This window comes from Myotis davidii, unplaced genomic scaffold (assembly GCF_000327345.1).
Source record: "Myotis davidii unplaced genomic scaffold, ASM32734v1 scaffold18, whole genome shotgun sequence".
Classification (NCBI taxonomy): Eukaryota; Metazoa; Chordata; class Mammalia; order Chiroptera; family Vespertilionidae; genus Myotis; species Myotis davidii.
In genome coordinates, this window is record NW_006292696.1 from 4,734,353 (window position 1) to 4,744,336 (window position 9,984).

At 40.2% G+C, this 9,984-nt stretch overlaps 2 protein-coding genes across 10 annotated transcripts in view; one reads left to right on the plus strand and one right to left on the minus strand.

The window, feature by feature from the left end:
- The window catches only part of CNOT8 (CCR4-NOT transcription complex subunit 8), a 25,396-nt gene extending 21,752 nt beyond the window's left edge, over nt 1-3,644 (plus strand). For 4 of the 5 annotated variants that reach the window (XM_015565636.1, XM_006766286.2, XM_015565638.1 and 1 more), the window contains 2 exons: nt 415-525; nt 2,215-3,644. In XM_015565636.1, the coding sequence (XP_015421122.1) occupies nt 415-525; nt 2,215-2,364 (261 nt within the window). In that variant the 3' untranslated portion in view covers nt 2,365-3,644. Of the gene's footprint in view, nt 1-414; nt 526-781; nt 828-2,214 lie in introns of all 5 variants that reach the window. The other variant, XM_015565635.1, reaches the window with a different exon arrangement.
- A 487-nt stretch (nt 3,645-4,131) lies between these two features.
- The window catches only part of GEMIN5 (gem nuclear organelle associated protein 5), a 40,935-nt gene continuing 35,082 nt past the window's right edge, over nt 4,132-9,984 (minus strand). For 4 of the 5 annotated variants that reach the window (XM_006766290.2, XM_006766289.2, XM_006766288.2 and 1 more), the window contains exons 25-28: nt 8,397-8,559; nt 7,084-7,588; nt 5,721-5,817; nt 4,132-5,123 (exon numbers count right to left, since the gene is read on the minus strand). In XM_006766290.2, coding sequence (XP_006766353.1) covers nt 4,956-5,123; nt 5,721-5,817; nt 7,084-7,588; nt 8,397-8,559 — 933 coding nt within the window. In that variant the 3' untranslated portion in view covers nt 4,132-4,955. The remainder of the gene's footprint in view (nt 5,124-5,720; nt 5,818-7,083; nt 7,589-8,396; nt 8,560-9,984) is intronic. The other variant, XM_015565634.1, reaches the window with a different exon arrangement.

Here is a 9,984-nt window from a genome sequence, read left to right on the forward strand (position 1 = left end):
ACGGTATGTGGAATGAAGTGGGCGGGCATCGGGAGGCCACTATGGCACGGGGCAAGCACTATGGGCAGTCTATCTGAAGTGTACCGGGCGTATAAGACGACCCCCCACTTGGAGGCATATTTTTCAGGGCCAAAAAATCGTCTTATACGCCGGCAAATACGGTATTTCTTAAACCTTGTTTTATAGCAGTTAATATTTTATGGAGCAAAGATCTGACAAAATTAATGATAAAGAGAAAAAAGAAGTGAAAAATGGAACGTAACACAATGTATCATTTGGAGGGCTGGGGTAAGGCCTGTTAAGTAAATGGCCTGTTCCATCACCAAAAGAAGTAAACTCAAGAATGGACTTCATTGACTTTAGTAGAGGAGTGTTGGGTCTGTAATATTATCTTTGTTTTCCTTACATCTCCAGGGAGGTCTTCAGGAAGTTGCTGATCAGTTAGATTTGCAGAGAATTGGAAGGCAGCATCAGGCAGGCTCAGACTCACTGCTGACAGGAATGGCATTCTTCAGGATGAAAGAGGTAAGGCAAGGAGATGGATGACCTTTGTGGGCTGAGGTTTGTTGAAATTTATAGTGTCTATTGGAAGTTGATAACTACATTGAAAGCAGTTTTTTGTTTTTGTTTGTTATGATGTTCAATATATTAAATGTAGTTTGGAAAGCAAAGAAGCATTCTGAAATGGAGGCCACTCAGTATGCCCAAATCTAAAAGTATATTTGGTAATTGTAATTATTTGTTTTTCTTCTAATTTCTATTATGTGAACACGTTTGGTAGACCATCCACTTATCCTACAGCTGACATCACAATCAACAGCTCTAAGGTTAGGAACAACACAAAGATGCCCACTCTTGCTACGTTTATTCAACATGGTATTGGCAGTTCTAGCTAGGACAGTTAGGCAAGAAAAATAAAAGGCATGTAGATCAAAAAAGAGGAAGTAAAACTCTACTTACGGACGACATGATATTATCTATGGAAAACTTAAAGATTTCACTAAAAAACTGTTAAAACTAATAAATTCAGTAAAGTTGTAGGATACTAGCCCTGGCGGGATAGCTCAGTTCATTAGAGCATCGTCCTGATACTTCAAGGTTGCAAGTTCAGTCTCTGGATAGGGCACATACAAAAAGCAACCAATAAATGCATAAGCAAGTCAATGTCCCTCCCTCCCTCCTTCCCTTCCTCTCTCTCTCAAAATCAATTAAAAAAAAAGTTACAGGATGCAAAATCAATATACAGAATTCTATTGTGTTTCTTTACAATAATAATGAAATATCATAAAGAAGTTAAAGAAAAAAAAATCCCATTTATAATTGCATCACAAAGAATAAAATACCTTTGAATAAATTTAACCAAAGACCAGTACACTGAACACTATAAGACATTGATGAAAGAAATTGAAGATGACACAGATGAATGGAAAAATAATCCGTGCTCATGGATTGGAAGAGTTAATATTGTTAAACTGTCCATACTACCCAAAGCAAAAATTCCAATGGCATTTTCCACAGAAATAGAGCAAACGATTCTAAAATTTACATGGAACCACAAAAAGATTCCGAATAGAGCAATCTTGAGAAAGAACAAAGCTGACAGCATCGTTCTTCCTAATTTTGTCCCCCAAAGTACTTTTTGCAGTGTCTGGAGACATTTTGGTTGTCACAGCCTTGGGGTTAGGCTTGAGGGGGCAGTGTGCTACTGGCCAGGGATGATGCTACACATCCTACACTGGACAAGCCCCCCTGCACCCCTACAAATTCTGCCCAGTTGTGCCAGGGTTGAAATAATGTCCTGTTATAAGTGGTTAATGTCCATTATCTCACTCATGACAACCTGTTACAATATTACTGTTTTATAGATAGGGAACAGGGGCTTACGGAGAATTGAAGTGACTTTCCTAAGGTCACACAGGAAGTCAGTCTGTAGATCCCAAGCTCCTAACCATTGCACTGCCTGCTAAAGAGAAGGGATGAAATGGGACATTTGTACTTAAACAGCAGCAGCAGCACAGGGATCCTCGTAGTAAAAGAACTCATGGAAAATAGGTCCGTTCACAAAGGAGCATGGAAAGGTTTGGAACCTTTCTGTATGGAATTAATTTCTAGTTGGTTACATTTTGAGGGCTCTGAGAGAGCCAGGAAGTGCTGATGTGGTAGTATTGAGACTTGGCATGATTCTTACCACGGGTTCTCTGTCCCATTCTGCAGTTGTTTTTTGAGGACAGTATTGATGATGCCAAGTATTGTGGGCGGCTCTATGGCCTGGGCACGGGAGTGGCCCAGAAGCAGAATGAGGATGTGGACTCTGCCCAGGAGAAGATGAGCATCCTGGCGATCATCAACAACATGCAGCAGTGATGGTGGCGAGGCTCTGCGGAGCGGGCCCGCCCAGAATGGTGCTCACTGTGCTGACTGTATACTTACCTTCCTCCCCAAGAGAAACCGCCACTTTTGAGCAAGCTGTACTTACCATCTCCACTGCGCAGAAAGACTTTTGTTTGACCAAAGACAAGTCTTTTAGATCCAGAAGAGGGCAGTTTTCTCTGAATTTGAAAACAAGTCTTATGTATTCCTCACCTAGGCCTCTTTTCCAGTTGCCTCCTGCCACCAGCATCCATGGCTCATTTGACACCTTTTTAAATACCCAGGACGAGTGAGAAACAAACTAGTAAAATGTATATAACTCTTACCTGTTGTCATTCTTTTTCTTTTAAATTTGTTGCTAATCTCTGAGGATGAAGACTTCTGATTCTCAGCTGAGCTGAGGGCTTCCAGGAAAAGTAGAACCAAATTGTATTCTTAAGTGTGGGTGATAGGTGTGGAGTCTTTGCCATTTTTTTGACCCTTCTCCAGGACATTTGCTTTCCTCATGGAAATGAATTACATGCTCAGTGCTGAAATTTGAAGACCAGATGATAACTTACCTTAAAAAAAAATTCTACTGAACCTGTCTACTCTTTATTCATAAGGAACACCAGAGTGGGCATTAAGTTAACCACTTAAGTGTCTTTATATCCTGTTGTGCCACTGAGATTTGCTGTCACATGTGCATCATTTGAAATCACTTTATGTTTTCATATAACAAAATCACAGATTTGAGAAATTAGTTAAGATCAGATTTTTGAATCCTAAGTCTGTTGTGATTTCAGATGGGCATTTGTATTCCCCCACCTCTCTTCTCTGTTTTCAGCTTTTCCTTTTAGCAAACCTGAGACGTTAGGGAGATGGATTAATGTGAGTACCAGAAATGTGAATCTTCAGAAAGTTTTAGTAGTTCATATAAACAGGGCAGTAAGGAATTTGTTTTACAGAGTTCTCGTGGAGTAATATCCCACAGCTGGGGTAGAAAGCTCAGGACTGTGATCCCCCCCCCCCCCAAAACTAGTCATTTAAAAAGTACACTGTATTTTTTTTTTAAATGACAGTATGGACAATTTTGAAAACCCATTTGCAATGGTGGAAATGAAACTGGTAACTCACTGAAGTGGATGAATAGTCTTGCATTTTAAAAGCTTATAGAAAACTCAATTTGAAATGATTCAAAAATGTCAAGTATTATAAGCTGGTATTTAAGATGCTTGTAAATATATTTATGTTTTTAATTTTGTATAATAAAGATTTCTTTTTAACTACTGGCATGCAGGTTTGATCTTTTATAGCTATGAATTCCTGGCTCTAGAAATGGCCATTAATGGTTGGAACAGCATCTTGTCTATCCTCAAAGTCTTGCCTCCGTTTTTCCACAAGTTGGCTCGCATACAGAACCCTTTACTTTGAAGGAAGCTATTAATGAGCAGCTGTGTAAGTGGAACACTTCACACTCATCGCTGATTATTTGGCCTTACTTGGAAACCAGTTTTAACTCTATTTCCTGGGACCACTCATTATATATGTGGTGAATTAGCTTGTTAGTGAAATTCTTGCAGAAAACCCATGAATCAGTTCAGTTGTTGGGAAAGAGAGCTCCTCGTCAACCCCACCCAACTGTCTCATTTTTATGTTCTAGCAACTGGGATATTATGGAAACATCTGTTCCTGACATTGTTCAACTATTTAACCAAAGAAAAGAACAGACCTCAAAAGACTTCTCATTAGTTTAAAAATAAATAAATACAAGAACAAGGGTTTGTAATTAATTAGTTTGTAGGGTCCATTATGCATGATCCAAAAGTCAAAATCCAATAATCCAAAACTTACATATACAAAATTAGGAAGGAATATGCATTTTTCTTGGAAGATCATCTGTGGCTTCAATCTAATTCTCCTGTGATCCAAAAAAGATTAAGAACAACTGAAACTAATTTCTTTCTGAGCTGTTTTGATCACCATCAAAACTGAAGGGATAAGACTCATTTGAGTTATTTGTTCTTCTAACACTTTAGTAAATGATTTCAAACAAGCAATTACATGAAACAAAACCAAGTTTTTGACCTAGGATAGACTCAACATGATGGGTAAGGCCTGTTTCACATTCAGTAGAAGTGTAGTTAGTAGAGTAGAAGGGGAGAAGAGCCCAAGTTAACAAAAAAATTTTTAAAATGATACCAATCGTCATGAACTACAGCAATTCTATCTCAAACAAGAACGACACTGTTTATGATCAGGGGAAGCATTTATAAAGGTAGCTTGTGTATAAGAACATAACACTTGGACAATTAAAAGTTTCTCCTCTTTGGATGAAATCTACATAAGGCTTTAGAGATGACCAACAGTTACTCTTGCAGGTGTTCTAACAACTGCTGGCTTTTGATGATCCTTTAGTAGGAAACCACAACTGAATCCAAAGTCAGATTGTTTTTAAGGGTAGAGTTGATTCAAACTTGACCCTCGTTTTATGTTATTTGGATCACTGCAAAAACATCTAGGGATCAGAGCAAATGCCTGGCAGAGGTGAAAGGTGTCAAGACGTTTTGAATTTGATGCAATTTATTTTAAGGGTCCTTGAAAGTTCACGTGCAGAAGGTCTGGCAGTGTCTTTGGTAAACTTTAGTGCTGCCGTATTTCTGAAGCAGCTCTTGGGCCTGTTGCTGCATTTCCTGGGTCACGCTGCCAGGACACTGGGACCCGATGTGAAGCAGGACCAGGCAGCACTCCAGCACATCTGGGAAGGGCCAGGTCTGAAAGATGAGAGTGAAACAAGGAAGCATTTGCGAAAGAGCCACAAACACCTGCATAGAAGGCACCAGTAACTCAAAGTCTCAACTGACACTTCTCAGGCACAACTGGGCCATTTCTCTCACGATGTTTTGTGAGGAAGACAGGCAATGCCTTGTTCTTCATCAGTTACTCTAAGGAGAAATGATACTCAAAACTGGAATGTTTACTGGGATGTCCTTCTCCAATGAATACAGTCTTCTAGAGCTCTACTCCAATTAATTTAAAAAGTGATGTTTCTATTGCTGCCAGGGCCACATCCACATACACTGACCCATCTGTAAGCTATCAAATATCTGACACCAGTTTTACTTTACCTCCCAGTTACAAAATTTGTTGGGTTTCTCTGAAGACTGAGGTATAAAATTGCTTGTGTTGTCAACAATTCTACGCTCACAAAACATTTTAGCTAACCAAAGGCAACTAGATCCTAACTTTTAAGCACATTCAAATGTGTAGAGATTTCAGAAACTGAAAAGTAGATGATCTTAAAGAATTTGGTATAGTCAATTGATATTACAAAAAGTAATGTTTACCAAATGAACTGCTATAAATCTTACCTTAACACTCTCAGGAAACTTAGCTATTCTCTCATTCGCCTCCGTAAGCCTTTTGGTTAATTCAGGTAGAGAAAGTGGCTCATTTTTCTCTTCTTTACTGGTAAATAATAATAAAAAGTATAAGTCATATTTGTCTTGCCCTGGGTAACTTTTATTTCAATTGCCTACAAAAAAAAAATTCCCTTATCACCTGGGTCTTTATCTCCCATCCTTAACAAAAGTTTAAGAGAAGGCAATTTTAATATGATGTGACATAAAGTTTTCAAAATGCAATATTACTCCTTATCATATTCCAAATCCCCACTCCTTAGACACACAGCTCCAATGAAATACAGGACTCTTGGGGGATTCAATCTGCAGCCAAGAGCAGAGGGCCTAGCTTCATTTGGGGAATGGGTAGAGCCGGGCTCTTACTCATGGGGTGCATGGACGCACATTTTTCCTGGAAGAGTGTGTTAAGCTTCTCAAAGGGGGTCCTGTGATCTACAGGTTAAGAGCTACTGGGTTAGAGAACTTTTCAGTGTTTTTCTTGTTATTAAAACCAAACCTAAAGCTGCTTAGAGTGTTGTAGTTTATTGGAGAAGTAATTCAGAATTCTGAATCGATTTCAGTGGGAGTATTTTTAGAGCAATTAACATAGGGACGTCAAAGCTTAATTTTAATTTGTAAAGTTAATAACAGCTTTAAGTTGGTCAGTATTGTAATTGCTATGTTTTAGGCCCTGTGCTGGGGGGCATAAGGTAAAAGGCACTCATCAGAATTATGAATCAATAACTCGATCACTGCAAACACCCATAGCAAAGTGCCTTATAATAATGCAAGCTCTACAGAGCCTGGTGACGGGTTCCTGTCATCCATCTGGTCCCTCTTCAATGGAAGTGATTAGGATGCTACAGCATCCGATCATTTGATTTCTCTCAGTTGGTGAGCAGTTCTGTGCACTACCCTCTTTGTGTATTTTTTTGTGATAGTACAGAATTAAACAATGGTTTTCATTAGTGATGCAGTACATGTCATTTTACTGATTAATTTTTTGGGGGAACCTACTTAATGCACAAAAGTAGTATTTTACTCTACTATTGTTATTAATAATTTTGTGATTTAATTCTTAAGCAAGGTAGGAGTTGGTACTCCCATTTACAGACAAGGGACCTAAAGCTCAGAGACGTTGAGACTCTTGCCTGAGGTCACAGCAGGACCAGGACTAGAACCCACGTTTGGCTCCACAGCCTGTGTGCTCACCACTAAATCATGTTGCTTCCAAGTGTCTGGACCTATCTCGCCATGTACTGATTGTGCTGTGACGCCGTTGAGAACCCAGGAGGGTATTTTTAATTCCATCATGCATTGACTCAGTACTTACCCCAGGCTCTGAGGACTGGGGAGGGGCTGTTCGGCTTCATGTTCAGGGTCATTTTTATCAGGACCATTCGCTGTGGGTCTGCAGAATTGACTCTTCTGGTGTCGGCGGATCATTTCCGCCAAGGTCTCCTGAACTTCAGCAACAGTTCTCTGTGAGTTTTGGAAACTGGCGTGCTTTTCTGAAAAAAGCTCCTTACAAGTGTTCAGCATTCGCTTACTTTCCTCTGTGAGTCTCATGTCTAGTTCTGGAGGCTTGCTTGGCTCTGGCTGAGGAGCTTGGGTGTCAGTTTCTTCAGAGCCTGCATCATCCAACTGCTGGCTTTGTTCAACAGAGGTTGTCCTTCTATGAGCAGCCTTTACCCAGACACTAGATTCAGGGCAAGGCCTGGAGAGAGACCACCAGAATTCATACAGACGCCCATAGATAAAAAAGGCCTCCAAACTTTTGAAAGCTGGTGTGGCAGGGGACTGATGGTCACCCAGCTTGTCTCTTAGGTGATCACAGCCTAGGAAAAGAAGGAAAGGACTTGGGGTTGTGCATTTCTCTATCTGCCAGAAATCTGGCCTCCTACCTGCATGTTGTTTCCTATCGCCTAAGAGACTCCCGAGAAAAGACAGCAGTGATCTATGGGACCATATACCTCCCACCAAAAGCCAACCAAAGCTAAACATTTGGGGGAACCTACTTAGTGCACAAAAGTAGTATTTTAGGACAATGTTCTTGTTGCTACAGGCTAGCTAGTCGGTCATGATATAAAATGTATTCAATCTGTCTGAATGATGGCTCTGTGAAAAAAATTGTGTCTGTGAAAAAAATCACAGTGATATAGTTTAGTGACTATGCAACTCAAGTATGTCTATCTGTTGTTTTTTTTAATCCTCACCCAAGGATATGTTATTGATTTTAGAGAGGGGGCGGGGCAGGAGAGAGAAACATTCATCAGTTGCCTCCCGTACATTCCCTGACTGAGGATCGAACCCACACCTAGGTATGTGCCCTGACTAGGAATGGAAGCTGCAACCTTTTTGGTGTGCGAGACGACACTCCAACAGACCCACCCAGCCAGAGCAAGAAGTGCCTATCTTTTGTGCTTCTCCAGTCTTACTAATTTATGGTACAAGGCTACTTCTCTTGCTCTTAAACTGTGTAGAAAATAAGTATGAGGCATAAGGTAGGGCCAGGTAAAGGTCTCAGACATTCTGGCTATTCTCTTAGGAGCCTAGGTAAGAGAGCTCAAACTTTCTACTAAATGACACCACCAGCCAATAACCATCCCAGAGCCATCTGTCAGTGGTGTGCGTGGGGTCGCTTACCCTCAGGAAGAAAGGCCGAGTGCACTTCCTGCATGACGGTGAAGTTCCCCGAGTCGTAGCTCCGGACCACAGCCCGAAGCAGAGCTTCCACAGCCTTGTCCCAGGCGGCCACCTGCTGGCTCAGCACTGCCAAAGTCAGGTCATGGCAAATGTGAAGCAGGAGCTGGAGGGAGAGGCCAGAGTCTGTTAAACATCCTCCCACAGAAAGCACCAGGGACACCACAGTGTTCCTACTAACGGCACTTGGGCAGAGGTACACACCGTCTGCATTTAAGAAAGGTCCTCCTCCCACCATTCATTTTTGCTTCCCTACCTGAAGCTTTCATATCTAGTTACACAACAACGTATACTGTCTGAGTTAAATCTGCTCATGTTAAGAAAATGCCTTCACATTGGTGTTTAATTAAAACAAAAAGTGATTTTCTGGAACTAAAATCTAATTAAAAACAACTACGAGCAAATCTGAACTATAAGAAAATTATCAATTTTAAGTGAACAATTTGATGAGTTTGGATAAATATATACATATCTATATAGATATATGTGCTGTAACGACACAGAAATCAAAACAGGACGTTTTCATCATTGGAAAATATTTCCATGTGCCCTTTGCAGCCAGTTCGCCTCCCCAGCCCCTGGCAACCATTGATCTGGTTTTTGCTACAACAGTTTTGTCTTTTCTAGAATTCATGTAAATGGAACCGTGGAGTATGTAGTCTTTTGTGTCTTGGTTCTTTCACATAATGCTTTTGAACTTCACTGATATTGTTTGTGTATCAGTAGTCTGTTCCTTTTTACTGCTGCATAGTATAGTATTCCTCTGTATGGAGGTGCACAGCTTGCACATCCATTCACCAGCTGATGGACATTTGGGCGGTTTCTAGTTTTTGGCTGTTGTGACTAAGCTGTAGTCATTTGTGCACAAGTCTGTGTGGACACCGTTTTGTTTCTTTTAATGAAGTATCTAGGCAGTGATTGCTGGGTCACTGGGCACGTGAATGTTTATAAGAAATTGCCACACCGTTTCCCAAAGTGGTGTATCATTTGAGGAACTCTCGTTCATCAATAATACAATAATATCGCCTCGTTTTCAAAAGAGAAATAGGTAAATTGAGATATACATAGGACGGGTAGAATAGTTATAATGAATCAATTTGATCTCTGGATAGGTTTTACAAACAATGGTCATTGCAACAAGCAACGAATAAAATGATACATATGGTCTGACATAGGGGCTGTGTTCGGTGCCTAGGAATGGAACTGAGGAATAGAACACAAGGGATTTCAACTGGATTGTATTTCCTTTACCAAAAAACAAGAAAATACAAAACAACTGCCCAAATACTATGAAACAAAATGACAAATGTGAACATTTGTTAACTCTGGTTGAATATTTTCTCTGCTTTCCTATATATTTAGGCTTCTCTTTTCCTTTTAAAAGGGAATGCCAATAACTGGTGACAGAAGATTTGACTGGGTGGTGGGCACACAGTGCAATATACAGATATTGTAACATAGAAACCTACACCTGAAACCTCTATGTTCATGTTGACCAATGTCACCCCCATAAATTAAAAAAAAAGGGAAT